At 43.8% G+C, this 26,306-nt stretch overlaps 1 protein-coding gene across 1 annotated transcript in view; it reads right to left on the bottom strand.

The window, feature by feature from the left end:
• Nucleotides 1-18,643: 18,643 nt before the first annotated feature.
• ADAMTS3 (ADAM metallopeptidase with thrombospondin type 1 motif 3) overlaps nucleotides 18,644-26,306 on the bottom strand; it is a 146,525-nt gene continuing 138,862 nt past the window's right edge. The window contains exon 22 of the mRNA XM_087962722.1: nucleotides 18,644-21,740. Coding sequence (XP_087818848.1) covers nucleotides 21,163-21,740 — 578 coding nt within the window. The 3' untranslated portion in view covers nucleotides 18,644-21,162. The remainder of the gene's footprint in view (nucleotides 21,741-26,306) is intronic.

Below are 26,306 nucleotides of genomic sequence, written 5' to 3'. Positions count from 1 at the left end.
AACCTTTCTCACACGCATTCAGTCAATCAATCAATCAGAATGAGCTGGAAGGGACCTTGGAGGTCTTCCAGTCCAACCCACCCACCCACCCCCAAGCAGTAGACCCTATACCATTTCAGACAAGTGACTGTCCAGTCTCTTCTTAAAAACCTCCAGTAATGAAGCACCCACAATTTCTGATGTCCCACTGATTAATTGTCTTCACTATCAGGAAGTTTCTCCTTAATTTCAGATTGCTTCTCCATTGATTAGTTTCCATTCCTTGTTTCTTGTCCTGCCTTCAGGTGCTTTGGAGAATAGGTGGACCCCATCCTCTTTGTGACAGCCCCTCAAATACTGGAAGATTGCTATCCTGTCTCCCCTGGTCCTTCTCTTCCCTAGACTAGCCAGGCCCAGTTCCAGAAGCAGTTCATCTTATATTTTAGCCTCCTGTCGCCTAATCCTCCTAGTTGCTCTTCTCTGCACTTTTTCTAGAATCTCAACGTCTTTTTTTATAATGTGGTGACCAAAACTGGATGCAGTACTCTAGGTGTGGCCTTACTAAAGCTTTATAGAGTGGTATTAGTACCTCACTTGATCTTGATTGTATCCCTCTGTTAATGCAACTTCGGATTGTGTTGGCTTTTTTGGCTGCTGCTGCACACAGCTGGTTCCTATTTAGCTGGTTGTCCACTAAGACTCCAAGATCCCCCTCACAGTTACTGCTATTGAGCCTGGTTTCACCCAGTCTATATGTGTACTTTTGGTTTTCCTTGCCTAAGTGTAGGACTTTACTTTTCTCTACACTGAATTTCATTATCAAATAGTGACTGATCACATGACCCTGGGGATGCTGCAACAGTCGTAAGTATGAAACACAGTCGTAAGTTACTTTTTTCAGTGCTGTTGTAATTTTGAATGGTCACGAAGCGAGCTGTTGTAAGTTGAGGACTACCTATATTTATTTTCTCTGAGGGATGAAAGCAAACAGAAAATAGATCCACGGTCCTCAGAACATATTATTTACCTCAGTTTGATTCAGATCTATTGGTAGCATCAAGGATTTTGACCTTGTTGCCATGCAAATTAGTGCTTTTTTTAAAAAAAATCCCTTATCATAGGTTATTATTTAACAATAGAGACATCATCGTGCTGATTTAAAGAATATCTACTTGATTAGCAATCCCTAAATAGAATTTCAAGAAAAAAGCTGATGGTGCAGAAAGAAAGTGTAGGGAAAAAAATAGAATGAAACATGTGAAGGCGTGGTTTTCGATCTTCTTCACAGCAGTTATAAGTACACTTCCATTTTAATCTAAATTATACAGATTATCAGAGTTAGAAGGGACCTTGTAGGTCATCTAGTTCAACCCTCCCCCCCAAGCAGGAGATCCTACACCATTTCTGACAGATGGCAGTCCAGTCTCTTCTTGAAAGCCTCCAGTGATGAAGCTCCAATTTCTGAAGGCAACTTCTGTTCCATTGGTTGATTGTTCTCACTGTCAGAAATTTTCTCCTTATTTCCTGGTTAAATCTCTCCTTGTTCAGTTTCCATCCATTGTTTCTTGTTTCTTCAGGTGCTTTGGAAAATAGAGTGGTCAATGTCTGGAATACTCTACCCGACTCTGTAGTTTCTTCCCCTAACCCCAAAAACTTTAACCTTAGACTGTCTACTATTGACTTCACCCCTTTCCTAAGAGGTCTGTAGGGGGCGTGCATAAGCGCACCAACGTGCCTACCGTCCCTGTCCTATTGTTTCTCTTATTCTTCTTTTATTTTTCTTATATGTACCCATTTCATGTATTCACAACTATGTATACACTTATACTTATTATCTTGTAAACAATTGGCAAATCAAATAAATAAATAAAAATAAATAAATAAAAAATAAATAAATAAATAAATAAAATAGCTCGACCCCCTCCTCTCTATGGCAGCCCCTCAAATATTGGAACATTTCTATCATGTCTCCACTGGTCCTTCTCTTCACTAGACTAGCCAGGCCCAGTTCCTGCAACCATTCATTGTATGTTTTAGCCTCCAGTCCCCTCATCATCTTGGTTGCTCTTCTCTGCACTTTTTCTAGAGTCTCAACATCAGCGTTGGTATTCAACAGGTTCTGACCAGTTCTGGAGAACCGGTAGCAGATATTTTAAGTAGTTTGGAGAACCGGCACCCACCTCCGACTGGCCCCGTCCCCATCTAATCTCTGCCTCCCAAGTCCCAGCTGATTAACTGGATCTTCTTTGGTTGACCTGCACAGGAGAATGGAGCTGGAAAGCAGGTTAGTGGGATGGGGAGGGAATGGGGATTTTGCAGTATCCTTTCCCTGCCACACCCACCAAGCCATGCCACACCCACCAAGCCATGCCACGCCTACCAAGCCACACCCACAGAACTGGTAGTAAAAAAATTTGAATCCCACCACAGCACCGCGGGCTGGTCCTTCGCTGTTTCCAAGGCAGCCCCAGATTCGGCCACCAGGGCCTTTAGTTTCACAGCCCTGCCCTATATACTTACTGGTAGACGTCACCTTAACAACTCTTCGGTCCTTGGTTAGGTCCTGAACTGTTAAGTTTTTACCAGTCCCAGACTGTGAAGTTAATTGAAGATACAATAATAATAATAATAACAATAATAATAACAATAATAATAATAATAATAATAATAATAATAATAATAATAATAATAATAATAATAATAATAATAATAACAACAATAATAATAATAATACCTCCTTCCTCCCACCCATCTAACCTTATCCATTGTTTTCTCATTCTTCTCCTTAAGAGAATAACAGAGTTGGAAGGGACCTTGGAGGTCTTCTAGTCTAACCCTCTGCTCAGGCAGGAAAGCCTATACTATTCCAGACAAATATGGTTGTCCAATCTCTACTTAAAAACCTCCAGAGATGCAGCACCCGCATCTTCTGGACTACCATTTGTCAGAAATGGTGTAGGCTTTCCTGCTTGGGCAGGAGGTTGGACTAGATCAGCGGTCGCCAATCAGTGGGCTGCGGCCCACTGGTAGCCTGTGAAAAACTTTTGGTGGGCCGCAGAGAAATCTGCGCCGCCCACATGGACCACGGGAATCCTCCCCGCCCACTCATTCCTTACCCGGCAAACTTGCTATTTTTCCTTTTTCCAACCATCATCTATTCTGCTGTGCCAGGAGATTTAGATTAGCTAGGAAGCAGAAAATGGTTGGATTTTTTGTTTTCTAGCTAGCCTTTAGATCTTCGGCCCTGCTTTTAAGCATAGCCGAACCTCCCTTAGGACTGAAGGTTCTATTATTCAGTGCAGATTGGCAATCAAATTTGAGAGACTGAGCTAGCCGATGGCAGATAGATAGATCCCTGAATGATTCTGTGAGCAACTCAATCTGCCTGCCTGCTTTGCCTGATTTTGGGTAAAAGTTGCTCTTTTTTTTATAAAAAATCAATATTTACATACATGGTGTGTTGTGAGTTAATTTTATGATTTTGCTTGCAAACAAATTTTATGTGACAGACTGAGCTAGCCAATGGCAGATAGATAGATTTCTGATTCTGTGAGCAATTCAATCTGCCTGCCTGCTTTGCCTGATTTTGGGTAAAAGTTGCTCTTTTTTATAAAAAAATCAATATTTATATCAATATTTATAATATTTACATACAAGCCATGCCCAGCCAGTCACATGATGACCAAGCCACACCAACAAATTAGGCCATGCCCACAGAACCGGTTAGTTGTCCCTGGGATTTAAAATTATGAGTTTGGTGGTCCCTGAGGTCCAAAAGGTTGGCGACCCCTGGACTAGATGACCTACAAGGTCCCTTCCAACTCTTTTAATCTAAATCTAAATCTCAAGTCCCTTCCAACTCTGTTAATCTGTAAAAAAAAAAAAAAAAGCTCTGTCTAGCAAGACATTGCTAAACAGCTAGGAGTTGCCTTCACAACATTTTATTTTTAAATATTGCAGGTAACCCTGAAGAGTGTTGACCTTTTCACATTATTTTATTTGTTCTGTCTTTGATGGTTGACCTTGAGTTAAGTACTCAAAATAAATAATTTTGCAACCAATGTACAATCACACAATTCTCAAATTACAAGCCAAGCAAGCTACCACCTCATTTTTAAAAATCCTGTATGACAAAATAGAAATGTCAGTTTACCCCCATAACTGAAATACAGCCTTATATATTTATATGCTAAGAATATTGTGGGATGCCATGGACCGTCACATGCTAACGCTAAAGTTATTGAGCATGTGTGCTACATTACAGATGAATCAAGTGAAATTAAAAAGCAAAAGAACTCATTCCAAACCCAATATGTTTCAACTGCATATAAAGCAATTTTTCTAACTTTCTAAGCTGTTCGTCTCCAGTCGTGGGTGAGATTTCTCTTCTTATTTGTGTACATAAAAACAGGGAAAATTCAGATCTAGCTACATCAAAAAGGAAAGCCAATACATTCGGGTTTGTGGGGGTGGAGGAGGAGGAGGAGAGGAGGAGGAGGAGGGAGGAGGAGGAGGAGGAGGAGGAGAGGAGGAGGAGGAGGAGGAGGAGGAGGAGGAGGGGAGTAGGAAGGGCAGAAGAGTAAGCGGATGAGGAATGGAGGATAAGGAGTAAGAGGAAGAGGAGGAGGAGGAAGAACTAGAGGTGGAGAAGGAGGAGGAGGAGAAGGAAGGAAAGGAAGAAGAGGAGGAGGAAAAGAGGAGAATGAGGAAGGAAAGAGGATTAATAGTATGAGGAAAGGAGGAGAAGGAGAAAGAAAAAGAGAAGTAGTAGAAGGAGAACAAGGATGAAAAACTAGGCAGAGAAGGAAGAGGAGGAGGAAGAGGAGGAGGAGGGTTATGAGGGAATATTATGAAAAAGGATGACCCAATGGTCCATCTAGGTTGTGTATTTTTTAGTAGTAGTTGTTGTTGTTTTGGTCCCTTCAAGACAGCTTTCTGATTCCTGGACAAATCCTTGAAGTTTCCTTGGCAAGGTTTTCCAGAAATGTTATTGCCTTGCCGTTTTGCTGGGTCTGAGAGAGAGTGACAGGCCCAAGGTCATCCATCTGACTTCCCGCCTAAAGCAGGACTAGAACTCACAGCCTCCCACTTTCTAACCTGGTGCCTTAACACCAAACCGACTCTATGTTCTGTGGAGATTCGTGAGGCAATAAAAGGGGAGGAAAAAAAGTTCTTTTGAAAAAAAGAAAAACTTCTGGCATGTTTTTCTTTCCATTTGGTTATATTTGTACCAAGACAAAAAAAATAACACAATAAAAGTACCAAGAGGGGCAGAGAGGGATAGAATATATATCGAAGGGGTTGGAACGTTATGTGTTAAAATTGTGATTATCCCACATGATCGCACCCCATCACATATGCCTTCTGCAATCATACCTATTTTAAAGCTATTAATTGCAAATAATTATACTTCGAATGCAAGTTGTACCTTAATTTCCAGCTTACGGCTCAGCTAAAATTGGTATTCAAGAACTGCCTTCATTTCAAATAACCACCATTGCGATTGCTCATGCACAGGGAAATCCTTGACTTACAACCACAATTTCTCTTGCTAAGCGAGACATTGCTTAAGTGAGTTTTGCCCCGCTTTACAAGCTTTCTTGCCCCCATTGTTAAGCGAATCACTGCAGTCTTTTAAGTGAGTCAGCCGGTGGTTAATGAATCTGTCTTTCCTCATTGATCGCATAGCCTTGGGACACAGCCATGGCAAGGGTGGGATTCTACCGGTTCGGACCGGTTCAGGCGATCTGGATGTTAAATTTGCATCTGGTTCACCAAACTGGTATTTGAACCGATCAGCTGGCTCTGCCCAGCCTGCCCCGCCCCTCCCAGGAGTCTCCACATGGCCCATATTTTTTTTTTGAAACAAATTTTATTAATTTTAAAGATAAACAAAGCATCATTAGACATTAAAGACATTAAACCTCTTTCCATTATAAATTTTTACAAGGCCGATAAAACATTATTTTATACAATATAATTCTAATATATCCCATTTCCACTTAAATATTTTTTAGCAAATTTTCAATTACATTTCTTCTATATTTATCCATTTTATACTCATCATATTCATATTTCCCTCTGCCTTGTTTACAAATATTCTTCTCGCTTTCTCCCAAGGTTTTATTAAATCTCAATCAAACATACACACACAAAACACAAAAACATAAAACTTCTTTTTAAAAAGTAGCTTGGCCCAGGATTACCTCTCTTTGTATGGACTTCAATTAAATTCATGTTCAACTTATATGCCATTACCTATCTTATTACCCTTCTATATCTTCATTATAACTTCTCCCCGCTTTCCACTCATCTTAATTCTATTTTATTTATTTCATCTTAATTTAAATCATTATATTTGTATCTTTTGTCCATTCTTTTCCAATTATCCATTTATCTCATTCATATTAAAAAAAAAAAAAATTCTCCTGAAATCACTAATCGAAGTATGATGCCTTTCCATCGCTCCCCTAAATTAACATTTAAGGTAACACCTATCTAATTCTGCTTAGTACATTCTACTTACTAAAATAGTAAATCCATAAAGTAATTAAATATATAATTAAACATTAAATCTCATAGCATTCCAATTATCTATCTCAAAAACAAATACCATAATAATAAGTTCATCCACACATCCACACAATAGTAAACTCTATACTTAAACTAAGTATTTTAAACATTCCTTTTAATATTTTATTAAATCTTAAAATCTATCATTATTAAACCTTTAATGTTTTAATCTTTACTTAAATCTTATAAAATTCTAATTTTCTATTTCTAATACAAATACTACAATACTATCATGTACCTTGCAGAAACATTTTGGAACAAAATTATGCATTACCATTATCCCTAAAAAAGATTTCTTTTCCACATCTTGTTTCATACCTTTGTGGCTTTTTTCCCCCTTCTTCCTTCCTATCTTATCCCATCTGGTCTTTTTACCCCCTTAACTTCCCCTCTCTGTTGTATTTCTCTTTTCTTTTGCTTTCTAACATTGTATTGATTTTGCATCTTATTTTTCTCTTTCTTGGATATTTTTTTAAATCTTATGTCCTTTTTAATCAACTTTGTAAACTCGTTAAAGATGGCTTCTTCTTCTTCTTCTTCTTCTTCTTCTTCTTCTTCTTCTTCTTCTTCTTCTTCTTCTTCTTCTTCTTCTTCTTCTTCCTCCTCCTCCTCCATTAATTGTGTTTGTTGATAAGTGGCAAGCGCCATTTCTAAAAAGCGAAAAATTTCTCTCACACCGTCTTTACCTTTTTTATTTTACCATATTCCTCTCTCAGTTCATCAACAGATAAAGCCATTATAAACCTTTTCTTCTTCTTTTTTCTCTTCTTCTTCTTCTTAAAACAACCAAGATAATTCAAAGCTTAAAACAATTCCCCAAAATCCCAAAATCATCAAACAATCCAAACAGAGCACAAAGTTCTTCACACTTTTCTTCCTGGGGTAATATCAATTGGCAAGGGAAAAAAAAACCAATCTGTATTTTAAAGTCTTATTGCAATTAACTTCCAATCTCAAAATCTTCCAGGCATCTCCTCCAACAAAATCTTAATAAAAATTTTCCTTTTGTCCTCTCCCTTCCCACTTATAACAGAAAGCTTTAAATTTTTACCTTCTGTAAAATAGCAGGATTTTCAATATCCATTTGTTAAATCCATGTGGAAGGAGAGTAAACTTTCTCTTTAAGCACTTTCACTCGCGCTTGTAAATCTCTTCTAGAAACAAAGTATCTTTCAAAAAATCAGGATTTTCAGGATAATACTTGTATCTTATAGTCCCAGTTCAGCCAAAAAACTTTCGCTTCAAAACTTTCTCCTTCTTCCTCCAGCACGATCTTGTCCAGCTGTCAGCTTCTTTGTGGCGGCCATTGCTGACCGCCGCTCCACCGCCTTGAGAAAAGAGGGTTAAGCCGGGTGGGGAAGGGGTCTGCGAGAACCCCAACCCCCTGTCCGGATCCCTCCTATCTTCGGCTGCCTCTACGGGGCAACCTTAGCCTCCAAACCCATCCGGATCGGAGGCACCAAGACGGCTAGCGCAACAGGGATCGCACAGGATCGCAAATCCCTGCCGCTGCCGAAGCCGACAAACCGGAAGTCCCCCACATGGCCCATTTTTGATGCAAGTAAGGGGAGGGTCTGGGAGGGGGGAAAACCAGAAGTCCAGAAACGGGCCTGTTTCCAGCTTCCGGAGGGCCTCCAGAGCCTGGGAGGAGGCCATTTTCACCCTCCCAGAGGCCCAAGGAAAGCCTCTGAACTGTTCCAGTAGGCCACGCCCACCATGGCCACGCCTACCCGGCAAAAGGGCAGCCAACCAGGTTTGCTGGGGTTTTTGAATCCCATCCCTGAGCCACGGTCATAAGTACGAGTCAGTTGCTGAGCTTCTAAATTCCGATCACCATGGGGAATGCCGTAAAGGTCATAACTGTGGAAAAATGGTCATAAATCACGTTTTTCAGTGCCGTTTTAACTTTGGGCGGTCCTTAAAGCAACCACTGCAGTACCCGTGTGCTCGTTTTACTAACACAAAGATGACGCTGCACCTTCTCCTACATTTCATTATGTGCTTTGGTTTTGAATTTATTTTTATGTTTAAAAAAAACAAAACTTTGCGGACTACAACCACCCAAAGATACAATAAAGTTGCTTCTCGTATGGGGTTGGGAAGCCCAAGGAAAGGAAAATCAAAAGAACAGATGGTCCTTCTCATTTCTATGGTGAGACAGTGGAGAAAGATACAGGTAAGACAGTCCTTGACTTACAACAGTTCGTATAGAGACCATTCGAAGTTGCATCACTGAAAAAAGTGACTTCTGACCGTTGCTCACACTTATGACCGTTGCAGCATCCCCACAGTTCCCATGATCAAAATTGGCAACTGACTCATATTAATGATGGTTGCAGTGTCCTGGGGTCATGTGATTCCCCCTTTTGTGACCTTCTGACAAGCAGAAGAAAGGTTGCAAAATGGGGCAGAACTCACTTAACACACTTCTCGCTTAGCAATAGAAATGTTGGGCTCAATTGTGGTCGTAACCCGAGGACTACCTGTAGTAGCTTCCAGAAATGTATTCCTGAGTGAACATTTGTTTAGGGCCACTTTAATTCCAGGTTTCAGCATAACAACAACCCTGTGAGGTGGTTGAGCTGAAAATCATGGGCCCACCCAGCTGGCTTTCGTGCCTAAGGCGGGACTAGAACTCACAGGCTCTTGGTGATTGGCTCCAGGTCACCCAGCTGGCTTTCGTGCCTAAGGCAGGATTAGAACTCACAGGCTTCTGGTAATTGGCTCCAGGTCACCCAGCTGGCTTTCGTGCCTAAGGCGGGACTAGAACTCACAGGCTTCTGGTAATTGGCTCAAGGTCACCCAGTTGACTTTCATGCCTAAGGCAGGACTAGAACTCACAACCTCCTGCTTTCTAGCCTGGTATCTTAACTATTTGCACTTTCTAATATATAATTATCAAAAACAATTAATTTTTAATTTTAACCCAAATTATAGAAGAAAATAAGGTTTGATTTCTGAGGAAACTCCGAAATTCTCTGAGCCTACCTGATACCCAGAATATACCCACAACAACTACATGCACCCTTCACAAATATATATATTGCCATGAGATTCTGCTGAAACATTGCTACAACTTTAAAAGCACCACTACTATGACGTGGGAAAATACCCGAACAAAGCTGAATGCCATACATGTAAGTACCCGCGAAAACTTAAGAAAATACATACATACATACATACATACATACATACATACATACATATATATATATATATATATATATATATATATATATATATATATATATATATATATATATATATATATTTGTGAAGGGTGTATGTACCTATGTGTAGGTGTTGTGCACAGGTGTTTTATCATTATATCCTTCAGTGGCAGGAAGCTTTCAGAACATAAAATGCGGTGGCAATGTTGTTGACATTAATTGTGTAACTGAAATCATGAGTGGGAGTTTAATGAGGCTGAACTTAGTGTTTTTTTGTCTCTGGGGGATTTTTTTCTCTCTCTCTCTTAAATCCCAGAGAAAAAATATATCCGGATAATAAGTAAGAGCTAACTAGCACAAAACATAATTTTATTTTGGCTCCTCTGCCTAAGTTTCTCAGAGATTAGCTCAGTGCTGGAGACCAGGAAATGTTTTAGTGAAATGAACCTCCAGTTGGGAGATGATGGTTTTTTTCTCTTCTCTTCTCTTCTCTTCTCTTCTCTTCTCTTCTCTTCTCTTCTCTTCTCTTCTCTTCTCTCCTCTCCTCTCCTCCTCTCTTCTCCCCTCTTCTTCTCTCCTCTCTTCCCCCCTCTTGTCTCCTCTCTTTCCTCTCTTCTCCCCTCTTCTCCCTTATCTTCTCTCCTCCCCTCTCTCCTCCCCTCCCCTCTCTCCTCTCCTCCTCTTCTCTTCCCCCCCTCTCCTCTCTGTCCCCATCCCATTCCATCCCCTCTCCTCTCCTTCTCTCCCCTCTCTTCTCCTCCCTCCCCATCCCATCCCCTCTTCCCCTCCCCCCCCTCCCCTTTTTTGGTTTATAAAAGGAAGTGTATTTCCTAAAAGAAATTTTAGATAGAGACTAGATGAAATATTGCTATAAAAAGGAGAAGTAGTGGAGGAGTATAAAGAGAAATTATTTTTTTAAAAAAATGATTTAGACAAAAGTACTGATTGATGAACGGTTTGGGATTTAAATAAAGCTTTCATGAGGTCTCATTTCATACAATACAATGGATAACTCAAAAAGAAAAGGCAAGAGAAAACACAACCTACACACACACACACACACAGCATACATAGACATGTGTATATTATGTATATCATGCAGAAAATATAAGGATACACACACACACTGTACATACACACACAAAGAAATACTTGAGTGTGTTTTCCACAAGAGAGAAAACATGCTTTTGATGCTAATCAAAGACAATCTGCACACAGCTTAATTATATATTTTGCCACTCTGCCATTTATTAATTATTCCTTTAGCTCACTACACAACATTTTAATAAAAAGTGTAGAGGCAGCCAACTTGATGTTAAGTGCACCCATTCCAGCAGAATAGCTATGCAAAATATACTTAACAGAGAAGTGGGTTTTTTCATTTTATTTTCTGTACTGTTAGGAAGAAAATTAACCGCACACTGAAACACACACAAAAAATTCAAGCTTTATTGATTTTGGATTCCAGGAAGAATAGATTAAAATAAATAGCAATGGGTATAGTTGACAATATTACCAATGCAAATAAGAGTTCACTGGCTGCATTTGCAAAAACATTCTTAACACGTTTGGGAGAGACGGTGTACTGTGTAAGCCTGGTCAGTAATAGGATTAAATGAGATTCATTTTAATTTGGAATAGCCAGCCCAGCCCTCCAAACACACCCACAGGAAGGAATAAATAATCTTTTTTCCCCTGCTTTCTTCCCTTATTCCATTTGCTTTCCAATTTCCCTTAGTGAAATTGTCAATTTTCCCCTTTCTCCCAACCCCCTACAAATACAGATAGATCTTAACTCAGAGGTCTCCAAACTTGACAACTTTAAGACTGGTGGACTTCAACTCCCAGAATTCTCCAGCCAGCTATGTTGGAGAATTCTGGGAGTTGGCTGGAGAATTGTGTGAAAGTGACTTATCAGCATTTTTCACACTTATGACAGTTGTAGCCTCCTTGTGATCACACTATCAAAATTTGGATGCTTGGCAACGGGTTCACAGTTATGACGGTTGCAGTGTCCCAGGTCATGGGATTCCCCATTTTGTGACCTTCTAACAAACAAAATCAATGGGGAAGCTGGATTCACTTAACAGCGGTGTCACTAACTGAACCACTGCAGGATTTGACTTAACAACAGTGGTGAGAAAGGTTGCAAAATGCGGCAAAAACCCACGTGAACAACAGTCTCCCTTAGCAATGGAGAGGTTGGGCTCCATTGTGGTCGTAAGTCAAGGACTCTGCACTGCTAAAGGTGAGGATGTTGCTTAAAATAATTAAAAACTTACTGTAATTTTTTGTCATTCACTCGCCATGGTGAACTTGCCGCAGGACAATGCAGTTTTATTGCTTAACATAATTAAAAACTTATTTTAATTTTTGTCATTCCCGTTTGCTTTTGTCCCTCCTTTGACATCCTTTCTTTAATGGTTATATTCCACCTTTTCTTCAGTATTAATGTAATATTTGGTCCCCAGCAAATTGTCCTGTTGCGAATGGGCCATGGTGAGTTGGCTGCGGTGAGTTTTTTATTTATTTTATTTTATTTATTTTATTTGCCAATTGTTTACAAGATAATAAGTATAAATGTATACATAGTTGTGAATACATGAAATGGGTACATATAAGAAAAATAAAAGAATAAGAGAAACAATAGGACAGGGACGGTAGGCACGTTGGTGCGCTTATGCACGCCCCTACAGGCCTCTTAGGAAAGGGGTGAGGTCAATAGTAGACAGTCTAAGGTTAAAGTTTTTGGGGTTTGGGGAAGAAACTACAGAGTCGGGTAGAGTATTCCAGACATTGACCACTCTATTGCTGAAGTCGTATTTCCTGCAATCAAGTTTGGTGCGTTTACTTTGAGTTTGTATCTATTGTGTGCTCTTGTGTTGTTATGGTTGAAGCTGAAGTATTCATTGACAGGTAGGACATTGCAATGTATGATTTTATATACCATGCTTAAGTCAGACCGAAGACAGCGTAATTCAAGGTTTTCAAGTTCTAGAATTTCAAGTCTGGTGGCATAAGGTATTCTACAACGAGTAGAGGAGTGGAGAACTCTTCTTGTGAAATATTTCTGGACTTTCTCAATTGTGCTAATATCAGATACGTAGTGTGGGTTCCAGACTGATGAACTGTATTCGAGTATTGGTCTAGCAAATGTTTTGTATGCTCTGGTTAGTAATGTGATATTACCAGAGAAAAAGCTACGTAGGATTAGGTTAACAACTCTTAATGCCTTTTTGGCTATGTAGTTGCAGTGGGCTCTAGCACTTAGATCATTAGAGGTGAGTATTCCAAGGTCCTTTACAGAGCTTGGGTCAACAACAAGATCTTGACTATTCAGCTTGTATTTTATTTTCTGATTTTTTTTGCCAATATGTAAGACAGAGCATTTATTTGTTGAGATTTGAAGTTGCCATTTGTTTGACCACTCTGATACATAGTCAAGATCTTTTTGTAGGGTAGCAGTATTGTCTGTGGTATTGAACAGCTTTACATCATCAGCGAAGAGAACGTAATTGCTCTTAATATGATCACAGAGGTCGTTTATGTAGAGTATGAAGAGAGTTGGTCCTAGAACACTGCCTTGAGTTGTCCTAGATCCAAAGAAGAGGAAGGGTCAACCTCTTCTCCATGGCACCCAAGGGCAGGACAAGAATCAATTGGTAGAAACTAATCAAGGAGAGAAGCAACTTAGAACTAAGGAGGAATTTCCTGACAGTGAGAACGATTAACCAGTGGAACAACTTGTCTCCAGGAGTTGTGAAGGCTCCATTACTGGAGGCTTTTAAGAAGAGACCGGACAACCATTTGTCAAAAATGGTATAAGGTATTCTGCCTGGATTATAACAGGGATCCTAATCCCCACTCCATGGACTGGCACTGGTCCATGGCATGCCAGAAACTTGGCCACGCAAACAAGTGAAGCCCCATCTGTGGGGTGCAGGCAGCATGCAAAACCACACCCCTTCCAGTCCACGGGAAAAAACCCCTCTCCATGGGATGAGAAGTGAAATGTCTTCAAAAGGAAAAAAAAACAAGAAAATCCAGTTGCCTCCTGAAAAAGCACCTTTGGGACAACCATGACCTGGAGGACTGAGAATCTCTATGGACTGTTAGCTACGCAATTTGGGATGAGCACCCTTTGAATGGTGTGGGAGTAGGAAGGGATTTCCAGAGAAGAAAATTGCAGACTACAAGAACAATTTGCAACAGGTGACCCTGAGGACACAGATAAACCTCCAAGTGGCCTCGACGACCCTCTAAAAGGATGCAAATGACCAGCTGTCTGCAAGAAGTTTAAATCCTTCCATTCCCAACCATCCAGTCAGACCTGGAGAAGCTTCTTGGATGAGAAGCAAAACGTCTTCAAACAAGAAAGTCCAGTTACCTCCTGAAAAAAACACTTTTGGGACTTTCTCTATGGGGCCTGGTGCCCAAAAGGCCAGGGGTCTCTGAAGACCCCCAAAGTCCCTTCGAGCTTTGTTATTCTGTTAAATGCATCTAAAATGTCAGTCCTGGTTTCTCCTCGCATTTTAAAATCACACCTCCGTTCAGGTGGAAGCTGAATAGAATTGAAGGCAGGTTACCTAAGAAGGTTTAATCACTCAGAGCAGGGCTGATACGTGCCTATTTTTGTAATTCAAAATCATTGAGGCTCTTGCACAAACATACATACACACACACACACACACACATATATATATACATATACATATATATTTAGAATGTATCTTCGCTATTTCTCACTTCATCACATTTCTTCCTTTTTTTTTTCTTTTTTGTCTGCACTATAGGAATAAAGTCACTTATTTCTGTCTAACTATTCAGGCTGTAAAATGCCAGCATAGAAAAAAAACAAGGGTGTTTTTTTTTTTTTAATAAATAGCTTTACTTTTTATTCCGACATACAAGTACTTTTTAGCAAAATTCTGGTTGGAGGCTGGGCAGAGTTTACAGATAATGAACTAGTTTCATAATGATCCAAATTGCAGGCATCAGATCTCTGTTGGAGACATGCAGTCAGGCAGTTGGCAAGACACACATATACTTTTTCTTAGCTTGGCATCCATAAAAATATAATTTCGTGTTCAGCTCTTATGTGTTAACATCCATGCCTGTTCTCATACAGAGTATATTCTTCGGCTAAACAGTCAGGCAAATGGAGTGTCAGCTGTTTTAATTTCACAAGACGGCTCTTCGTGTATTATTGCAATCAAAGGAAATGGATGGAAGAGAATATGTGCAGCTCAGGGTTTGAACTGTGAGAAGGCAGCAGGATTTTACAGAGAGAGAGAGAGAGAGAGAGAGACAGAGACAGAGACAGAGAGAGAGAGAGAGACGGAGAGAGAGAGACACACAGAGACAGAGACAGAGGGACACAGACAGAGAGACAGACAGACACCAAGTGGTTTGCCCTGTCAGTGTTGGTGGGAGTGTTCTTGGTGATTCCTTGATTAACTGTTGTTTACTGTTGGCTTGTTTGTCTGCATGGGTAGTTCCTTGACTGCGGTATTGTTTCCTTGATTGTTGGCCTAGTGTTTAGCTTGGTGTTAATCTCTACTCAAATGGGTGTTGGTTGCTCCTGCTCACCAGTAAACAACAGCCTAACCATGAGACCACCAAGAACACTCTCGTCAACGCTGACAGGACCAGCCCCTAGTAGATATGTACAGTATTTATAAATAAAATAAGAGCAAATCCTACTCCCTTCTACTGCTGATGATGTTACCTAGTGTGGTAATGAAATGTCTGCAAGAAAGCCACCAAGCTCAGAGAGCACGAAGGACCCCACAGTCCTCCTCCCCTCCTCCCCATCACGTCCCTCCACCACTGTGCCTGTGCATTTGCCCCCTTCTCCACCTCCACCTCACACTGATGATGTTACCTAGTTTGGTAATGAAATGTCTGCAAGAAAGCCTCCAAGCTCAGAGGACCCCAAAGGAAACTAGATGATGGGAGCTGCCTATAAGCAACCTCTTTAACGAAGAGTGCAATTGCTCTTGTAAGTACCTGAATTTTTATGCAACCTGAGTTACTCCGTGAAAGACAATGTTGGGACTCACAAATATAAAAAAAACTAAAGAAACTATTTCCCAATTCTGCTTCTAGAGACATTACAGATGCAATGATACATTTATTCATTTATTTTGCGACAGCAGGAACATCATCCATTTTCACTGTGGGGTTTTTCATTATTTATTCTTACATCCCACAGAGTGGAGATCCCCTAGAGGTGGAACTCTTGCCTCACAATGAGGAGGCTGGGAGTTCGATCCCAAGTAGAGGCAGATATGTCTCTCTCTCTCTGGGCACGTTGAGATTATATCTGCTGAACAAAACTCCACATTGGAGACAGGAAGGGCATCTGGCCAGGAAATGCTCAGCTCCATTCAGTTGCCCAAGACTCTACCCCGCAAGGGATGATGGGGTCTTTAAAAGAAGATGATGATTCTTACACCCCATTTTTCTCCTGTGAGGTTCAAGGCACCCTATGGAGATCCTGAAGTTCTCCAAGCCTGGCCAACCGGTCTTAGCAAGGTTTCTCTATCACCAGGTGGCTATTTACAGGTAGTCCTCGACTTATGGCCGCAATTGAGCCCAACATGTCTGTTACTAAGCGTGACACTTGTTAAGGGTTAATTTTGGTCCATTTTATCACTTTTCTTGCCACAGTTCTTAAGTGAATCACTGCAGTTGTTAAGTTAGCAACACGGTTGTTAAACGAATCCGGCTTCCCCATTGATTTTGCTTGTCAGAAGGTCACAAACGAGGAATCACACAACTCCAGGACACCACACCTGTCATAAAGATAGTGTCAGCTTTGGAAGCCATATTGAGATCAGATGCTCCCACACTGCCACATCTGAGCTTGGGAAAGTGGGAGGGGGGAATTTATTGGAGTAGATCCAGTTAGGCACCCTAACATTCTTTTCCTGATTCAAGGTCAGGTGGTTTTGCACATAAGTGAGAGGAAGTCTTAACTTGGGACGGATGGTGATTGGGGCCATGTGACGTGATGATGGGTGCAGGGGATGGACTTTGTAGTTGTTTTACTTATTGTAAGGAAGCCCGGAACATTCAGATTCAGGATTCCACATTTGTGCCAGTTGCTATCCAAAATAAAAAGGAACCTTTGAGAAGAGGTCTGTCTCGGAGTTATCGGGCGGAATGGAGGGTTGCTGGAATGCTGACTGATAGGACAGTTGCCAAGCATCTAAATTCTGATCACATGATTGCGGGAATACCGCGACAGCTATAAGTACGAAAAACGTATTTACGTTGTAAGTCACTTTTTAAAGTGCTGTTGTAACTTTGAACGGTCATTAAATGAATGATGGTTAAAGTTCAGGGCTATCTGTATGCTACCCCAATTATGACACTGAGAGCCTGATTTACGATTCAGTTGGAAATGTTCCCACAATCACTAAATGAACTTTTGTAACTTAAGGGCCACCAATTGTTCAGCTAGTGATCTCTGCTTCCTTTCTGCACAGCAGACATGACCTGCGTCCTTGCACAGTGGCCACACATTTCTATCTCTGCTTCTTCCAGTTCACCCATGTGGTGGTTCTTCTCAGACTCTCTTTCAGCCACAGCTTCCTAGGTTCTGTGATGAGTTGGCCCAACCGGGTTTAGAGTGGATCTCTTTGTCTAGAGCCGTGATGGCGAACCTATGGCAGAGCCATTTGTGAGGGCATGCAAGCCCCCGCCAAACTTACCTGCACTGCACATGCGCGCACCTCCCAGCTGATTTTTCGGATTGTTTGAGGCCTTTTTCGTCCTCCCGGGGGCTCAAGGGAAGCCTCTGCAGCCTTTGGAGGCTGAAAAACGGGACTTCCGGAAATACCGGAAGTGCTGAAACGGGCCCGTTTTTCGCCCCCCAAAGGCTGCAGAGGCTTCCCTCGAGCTCCTGGGAGGGTGAAAATGGCTTCAAACAGGCCAAAAATCAGCTGGGAGGCGCATGCATGCATGGTGCAGGTAAGGGGGTGGGGTGTTGCATGCGCATGCGCAAGGGGGCGGGGGCGCATTACGTTGTGGGTATTGCGCTCGCGCTTTTGGCACACCACAACGAAAAGGTTCGCCATCACTGGTCTAGAGAGATTCTCAGTCCTCCAGGTCACGGTTGTCCCAAAGGTGCTTTTTTTTTCCCAAGAGGCAACTGGACTTGCTGGTTTTTCTTTGAAGACGTTTCGCTTCTCGTCCTTCTTTACCTGAAGAGCTGAAGAAGCTTCATGGATGAGAAGCGTCTTGGATGCGAAGTGAAATGCCTTCAAAGAAAAACCAGGACGTCCATGGGATGACCCGGGGCGTGGTACAAAGGCAACATGGCCAGAGAACAGGTAGGAGTCCCTTTATTTACTCCAACTTTGCCCCCCAATGTCCACTTACTCTCCGGCCTGGAGAAAAGCTCTCCAACGAACCTGCAACAGCCTCTGGCTGCAGATACTCCAGTCCAAATGCTGTGAGCAGAATGACTGCAATCGATCAGTCCAGCAGGGCAAGATAGTGAGTCCAATAATTCCAGCAAGGCAAGATAAGCATATAGAAGCATGGCAATAATTCCAACAGTCACAAGCAATGCCAGGAATGTAGGCCATAGTTCTCAACACTAGATGAATTCAGTGTTTGTTCCTGACAAACGCCCCTCCCAACTGCCTCTTCTCCTTTAAACTCCATCCCCAGGTGTGCCTTGTGAAGGGAATCAGGGCCCTTTCCTCCCCCGTAAGCCACGCAACCCACGTTGCTCTCTTCTCTGTTCCTCCCTGCTTGCCCTAGGTTGAAGAGGGGGTAGGCCTGGGTCTTCCTCTGAACCCCCCTCTCCTTTGTTCTACATCTTCCCTGCTCTGCCCAGCCTGACTTTGCCCTTCCCCAGCCTCCTCCACAGCCAACGGAGCCACCCCTCCCGCTCCCTGATGGACTCCGACGGGGACATGACAGTCCAGTTGCTTCTTGAAAAAGCACCTTTGGGACAATTGACCTCTTGTACAAAATAATACAAGGAGGCGCGTAAGGGACTCCATTCTTCTCTTGATGCTCTTTTGCAAAACTGATTGCCTGGGCCAGTCTTGGGAGCCAGTGGGCCATCATTGCTGGTGGCACATGAACACAATATCTTAAAGCAACCAACGAACAGGAGTTGGGGCAGGCAAAATCAGAAGCCACTGCTAATCCTGGCTCCAATAAAGCTTTTTACACTGGAGGCAAAGAGTTTCCCTGGGTGTCTTTTTTCCTCGGTGGCCCAGAGAACGGATTTCCTTGACTTGCCAGTAGATTTCAATCGTAGGTACTCTTCGACTTACAGCTGTAGTTGAGGCCCAGATTTCTGTTGCTAAGCGAAGCAGCTGTTAAGGGAGTTTTGCTCCATTGTACCACCTTTCCTGCCCCAGACGTTAAGTGGATCCCTGCAGCTGCTAAGTTAGTCACCTGGTTGTTAAGTGGAATCTGGCTTCCCCATCGACTTTGCTTGTCAGAAGGTCGCAAAAGGGGAACACGCTACCCCAGGACACGGCAACCGTCATACATCTGAGTCAGTTGCCAAGGGTCTGAGAACTCTGATCACATGACACCGGGGATGCCGCCACAGTCATAAGTGCGAAAAGAAAACAATCATAAGTCACATTTTTTTCAGTGCCATTGTCCCTTGCAAAGCTCACTAAATGAACTGTTGTGGGTCAAGGACGACTTGCACACAACTTCCATTGGGGAAATGGTACTAATGGGTACCCTAGACACCGAGGGTCGCCAACCTTTTGGACCTCAGGGACCACCAAACTCATAATTTTAAACCCCGCAGACCACTAATATGGATTTTGACTGACGGTGGCTTGCTGACGTCGGTGGGAAAGTCGGTCCCATATTCCAGAGCTGCAGTAGTCACAGGACTGGCCCTTTGGTCGTCCCGGAGCAGCTGCTCCTCCACCCGGGTTCACCGGCCTGCCCTGGAGCTGTTCGAGGATGACCAAAGGGCCAGTCCTGTGACCGATTTTCCCGCCAACGTCAGCAAGCCACCCTGGGGCGGATTTCCCTCCCGGCCGTTGGTCTTACCTTCCAGTTCCAGCTCGCGTGGCTCTACTCAAGGTAAAGTTTGTGTTCGGCTGAAGGGTGGGGGCCAGCGAGTGGGCGGCCCATGTGTGCAGTGCAGCCCTGTGGTCCCGCACAGCCAGGATTAATTGCTTTGGGGGTGGCATTTCTCTGCAGACCACCAAAATTTTCTCCCGGCCCACCAGTGGTTCCCGGCCCACTGGTTGGCAACCACTTCCTCAGATGCTTTTCCTCTAAGTAGTTGTTTTAGGCTGCCTTTTCCAATAACTTTAAACATTTATATCAGTAAAGGGTTTGCAGTCCAAAATATCTGGAAGGCAGCAGCTTGCCTGCTCTGCTTTTTGAGAATTTCATTTCCCAAACAACACACTTCAGAGATAAGAATCCAGATGTCCTCCTCCGACAGTTACAAATGGGAACAATTCCACAAATCGTTCTCAGCGTAACAATATCTGCTAGGAACCGAAGAGCTGCAGACATAATTTCCACAGCTCATTGAACCTTCCTATCAAATTCTAAGGCTTTTAAATTGCTGTCCCTTTCTCTTGAATCTTGGTACTCGTGAAAAAAGATTGCCAGTTGGATGGTTTTGATGTGGCACAAGAGATCTTCGGGAATTTATTTATTTTTTTTAAACGCTTTCATAGATGCCCAGGCTGTCAAGGTAATGCTTGAGTGCGCATCTATCCATCTTTTTCAGACTCGGGCTAATAAACATATTCATGGAATGTAAATAAGGGCTGACCCTGATATGCCATGAATAAGTGGATGAGAAAAAGCTAGGAAAAAAAAAACCCCACTGCTTTTTCTGTTTTTCCCTCTCAATAATATACATTATGTACATGGCAGCTGATACATTCCGTATTATTTTTTTTGCAGAGATAAATTAGTCATACAATTCAGGTGGGCATCCATGGTGTACAGTCGAATAAAACAAAACAAAAACATTCCCTAAAAAGTGTAAACTTTGGTATCTTTGAATGGCTTCTTCCCTCATCCCCAAAACAAAATTCAATCCCATTCCCCTTGAATTAACCATAATAACAATAACAATAAGCACCTGATGGGCAACGTAGATTTTTTTTTTTTGATTGCTTGTTTTGAACGATGGAAATTGACCAGGCTTTCTTGATTTCATGATTTCTGAACATTCAAGAGAGCCAGATCTGGAGAAAGGAATTGGACACGGAGGAAGGAGGACACAGCTAGAAGCATCTGTAAAGTGAACCTGCACTTTGCTTTCTTTCTTTCTTTCTTTCTTTCTTTCTTTCTTTTTCAGTTGTTGACTTACGTGAGTCTCGGGTTGGAAGATTTTGCACGGCGTCTTGGACAAAGCAAGGAGACCACCTTTTCTGCTCCCATGAACTCTCCCCACTTGAAAATTAAAATTCCTAATGTTTCATCTTCCTATAGTGGAGGATCTTAAGGGTTGCTGTCTTTCGGCTCGCTTTTCATTTCTCCTTGGGGTTCTGGGAGAAGAATGAATGTCCACAGAAGTGGGATGGTGTGTCACCACTGGCCCAGTGTCAAACAAAGTTGAGGAACGGTGACTAAGAAGAAGACCATCGTTGGTGGAAAGGTTATGGTGCAATGCAGCTGGTCCAGACATCTTGTTACTGGCTTGACTCCGAAATCTCCGATGAGATGGATTATTAGCAGCTTGGGGCCTCTTGTAGATTGGAGGGAGAAGGACTTGAGTGTTGTCTTCAGCCAAGGACATTCTTCCCGAAGCGCTTTGTCTCTCAGAGCGAGGAGGGACTAAAGAAGTTGGAGTGACCAAAGACTTTGGAAGGACAGCGGGGCTGGTGATGAAGCCCTCTTCGGTTTCTGCTGCTTCGCTGTAGAAAGGAAGAGGAAAGTTGCCACTACGTTTGTTGCAAGATTCACAGCATAACTTCTTATAGCCCGGGATGGAGCAGTATCGAGCGAGCACTTCCATCTGGCAGAAGATCGATTTGTCTCCTTGGCAAGGTTCATCTGGAAAACAAAAGCCCTCCGTGGGTTAAGAAACATGGGGTTGTGAGATAGGAGAAGGAGCAACTTCCAAAGAAGCTGCAGACTATGACAAGAGTCGATCTGGACCCATTCTTATGTGCAGAATCATAGAATGTAAAGTTTAGAAGGATCTTAGAAAACATCTAATCAAACCTCCTGCTGGAATTCACTATTAGAGTATTGCCAACAGGTGGCCCTCAACCCCTGGTTTAAACACCTTCAGTCAAGGAGAGTCCACTCATAACTGTTCTATGGAGACAGTTAGTTTAAGCATAAATTGTTTTCATTTTGATACTGCTCAACAAAACACAGAGACAAATTCCTTGTGTATCCAATCACGCTTGGCCAATGAAGCTGTTCTATTCCATTCTATTACCGTGTTTCTCCAACAATACGGCCTCCACCAATAGGAAGCCCACCATGTTTTATTGGCATAAAATCAAATTAAGCCCCTCCCCAAATTAAGCCCCATATTAAACATGCGAAATGGGGAGCGGGGGTTGCCGTTAGGAAGTACTTTTGTTGCATGCCCGGATATGGTGCTACCTGCGTTGGTGGGGCACTTCATATCGGGAGACCTCCCACCGTTGCTTCTTCCTTCTCCCTTGCTGCCCCTTCTCCCTTGCTGCCGCGGCGTTAGAGCAACCACGTGCGGCCAGTCAGGGTCCTCCCTGCAACCGGAGCCCTGAGGAGACACTTGGCTCAGGCGCTCCGTCTTCCCTTTGCTTTCGAAGGTAAGCGAATTATTTTACAAAGCCTCCCCTGCCGAGAGGGCAGCCAGCCACGTGGGAGGCTAATTTCCGGGGCCTCTTCCGTTCCTCCCCTGACCTCCCTACACTGCACGCCTCTGGCCAGCGCCGGTCCCTTCAGCCCAGCGAGCTCTTCCACCTCAAAAAAGGCCAGGCGGGCTGCTGCAGGAGCAACAGCAGCGGTCTGGCAGCCGCTTAGCAGCAAACAGCCACCACCCTTAGCCTGACGGGGAGAATGAGCGAGGTTAGCGCCGCCAGCCCGTCCTTCCTGCCTTTGGAGGCACCTGCAGCGCCTCCGCGGCTCGGTTTCCCCCTACCGGCGGGCCCTCCTTTCGTGCGGAGGGCTGCGGGGAATGCGCTGCCGCCCGAGAGGATCTCTCCTCTCTTCCCGCATGGTCGCGTCTGCGCTGCAGAGGGAGAGGGCTGCAACCGGTTCCTCCTGCTTGCTGAGGGTGAGGAAGCCACGGCTCGCCCGGGTGAGATTTGAGCGAGGGCAGGAAGAGGCACACACACACACCCGCGGCTCGCTTTCCCAGCTCTGCCCAGCATTTGCGGCCCTGGCGGGCAGCGAGCGCCTCCCCCGCCGGACCCTCCGCCATCCTGCCAGGGCCGTGCCAGAGCCGTAAATGCTGGGCAGAGCTGGGAAAGCGAGCCGCGGTGTGTGTGCCTCTTCCTGCCCCTCGCTCAAATCTCACCCGGGCGAGCCGCGGCTTCCTCACCTCTCAGCAAGCAGGAGAAACCGGTGCAGCCCTCTCCTCCGCAGCGCAGACGTTGACCTTGCGGGAAGAGAGGGGAGAGATCCTCTCGGCGACCGCATTCCCCCGCAGCCCTCCGCACGAAAGGAGTGCCCGCCGTAGGGGAAACCGAGCTGCGGAGGCGCTCGGTGCAGGTGCCTCCAAAGGCAGGAAGGACGGGCTGGCGGGCGCTAACCTCGCTGCTCTCCCCGCGTCGGGCTAAGGGTGGTGGCTGTTTCCGCTGTGAGCGGCTCAGACCCGCTGCTGTTGTCCTGCAGCCGCCCGCCTGGCCTTTCTTTGAGGTGGAAGAGCTCGCTGGGCTGAAGGGAGCGGCGCGTCAGAGGCGCGCAGCGTAGGGAGGTCGGGGGGAACGGAAGAGGCCCCGGGAGATTAGCCTCCCACGGGTTGGGCTGCCCTCTCGGGCAGGGGAGGCTTTGTAAAATAATTCGCTTTACCTTCGAAAGCAAAGGGAAGACGGGAGCGCCTGAAACCAAGTGTCTCCTCAGGGCTCCGGTTGCAGGGAGGAGCCCTGACTGGCCGCACGTGGCTGCGCCAAACGCCGCTGCTTTGCTCTAATGCTGCGGCAGCAAGGGAGAAGGGAAAGCAACAGTGGCCCGAACCCGAAGGTCTCCCGAATATCCAAGCTGTCGCCGCCCGCCCACCCACCCGAAGATGCAAGGGGAATAGTCACCCGAAAAGACGCCCTAGCCGCTTTTTTCGGGGTCAAAAATAAGGCCCGCCTTATTATGTGAGAAACACGGTATCTTCTATTCTGCATTCTGTTCTATATTATTCTATTCTATATTCTATTCCATTCCATTCCATATTCCATATTCCATTCCATATATTCTATTCTATTCCATTCCGTTTTATTCTATATTCTATTCTATTCTATTCTATTCTATTCTATTCTATTCTATTCTATTCTATTCTATTCTATTCTATTCTATTCTATTCCATTCCATTCCATTCCATTCCATTCTATATTCTATATTCTATATTCTATTCTATTCTATAGTCTATTCAATTCTATATTATTCTATTCTATATTCTATTCCATTCCGTTCCATTCCATATTCCATTCTATATTCCAGTGGTCCCCAACCTTTTGTATACCAGGGACCGGTTTCAAGCAGAAATTTTTTCAAGGACCGGGGGCGGGGAGAAGAAAAGGAGGCTTCGCTCTCTCGCTGCTCCATCATCCAAGGAAGAAACTGCTTCAAAGAAGCGGGGGCTTTTCTTGTCGCCGCAGCTATTCCGAGCGCCCGTTTCACTCCCCACTCCCACCCCCGCGCGCAATCCACAGTGTCCCGTTCGCCTGCCTGCCTGCCTGCCTTAGTTTCTGGTTGTTTGGGAGCAGCTTCGGCTGAGAATAATAACTATTCGCCTCTTTTACTCAGCCGAAGCTGTTCCGATTCAACCATTAACGAAGGCAGGCAGGCAGGCAGAACGGAGCACTGGGTTGAACCCAGCGCGTGCTGCGCGGCGGGTGGGTGGGTGGGCGGGCGGGCGGGGTGGGGGTGGGGAGAAACGGGCGCTTCGGGAAGCTGCGGCGACAGGAAAGCCTCCCCGCTTCTTTGAAGCAGTTTCTTCCTGTGCTGGTGGAGGAGCGAGAGAGCGACTGAGAGAGCTGACCCAGAGAGAAGGACAGGCTTGGTTGCTTCCTCCCTCCCTTCTTTCATTTGTGTCCTTGATCCCGATCCCAGCAGCATTCACCGAAGGTGAAGAAAGCTGCCATTTTTTAAAAAAAATTCTTTGCGGCCCGGTAGAGAGTGCTCCACGGCCCGGTGCCCGTCCGCGGCCCGGTGGTTGAGGACCCCTGCTATATTCCACTCCATTCTACTGTATATTCCATTCCATTCTATTCTATTCCATTCCATTCCATATTCTATTCCATGTTCCATCCTATTCTATTCTATTTTCCATTCTATTCCATTCCATTCCACTCCACTTCCTATTCCTATTCCATTATCAAAATCCAGGCACGTTTTTCTCTCTCTCATTTCTAGAAATGGGTGGTAGACTTCAAACAAATTCTCACCTGTCCTGGGACCCCCCTTGTGTTTTTCCTATGCATTTTTGAGAAGCTCAATTATGAACATGGGTGAGGACAGAATTATAAACAGTAACTTAGCACTCTCTTTCAAATTTTAGCAACAGTTTGAAATGTCAAGTGCTTTAGAAGTGCACCTCCAGGGAGCTGCAGCTTGGATAAATACGATTATAGAGGGGATTAAGTTAAATTGGCACCTGAACCTCACTTTGTTTCATGGAAGAAAAGCAATTTCTACATAGGCTACTTTAGAGACCCTCTCAAAGTTGAATCCTACATCATACGTTTCATACAGGTTGGTGTTTTTTTTTTTGCAAAGGCCACTGGGCCTTCTTAATTTTTTTTCTCTCTGAAAATTGCCTCATATCCTCAAACCCTCAGCTCTACTCAAAGCCTTTGAGAAGGCTTTCATGGGAATTGCTGATCCTTTCACTCCGTGTTGGAAACCTTCTGGGATGTCCTCCTCTGTCTAACTAAGTAACTCTTTAAAAATGTTTGCTTCCAGGCTTTTAAATATCTGATGTGCTTGTCTAATGCTTCCATTACTTGCTGTTTTATTGATTGGTCTTGGCTTTGTTTTTCAAAGAGCTTCATTATTACTTGTCCTTCCTTGCTTTGCTTTTTTCTTTTTTTTTTGTCAATCATCCCAAGAAAGGCATTTGTTGTGGAGTCCACTGCAGTCTATGAGGCTAATTGGAACAGTTGTAGCTGCAAGTTTGTTTCAAAGCAAAAGAAAATAAAAAAAAAACAAAAACAAAACAGCGCCGGAAGGGACCTTGGAGGTCATCTAGTTCAACCTGCAAAGCGCTATATCTAACAAAATGAAATTCAGTGGTGGAAAAAGTCAGGTTCTACATTTAGGCAAGGAAAACAAAATGCGCAGGTACAGTATATGTGGTACCTTGCTCAATAGTAGTAACTGTGAGAGGGATCTCGGAGGCCTAGTGTACCACCATTTAAATATGAGCCAGCCGTGTGCAGCAGCTACCCAAAAAGCCAACACAGTTCTAGG

This window comes from Notechis scutatus, chromosome 4 (assembly GCF_049901735.1).
Source record: "Notechis scutatus isolate UNSWTSFEM ecotype Mainland chromosome 4, rNotScu1.2, whole genome shotgun sequence".
NCBI classification, from domain to species: domain Eukaryota; kingdom Metazoa; phylum Chordata; class Lepidosauria; order Squamata; family Elapidae; genus Notechis; species Notechis scutatus.
This window is presented reverse-complemented; position numbering and strand designations above follow the sequence as displayed.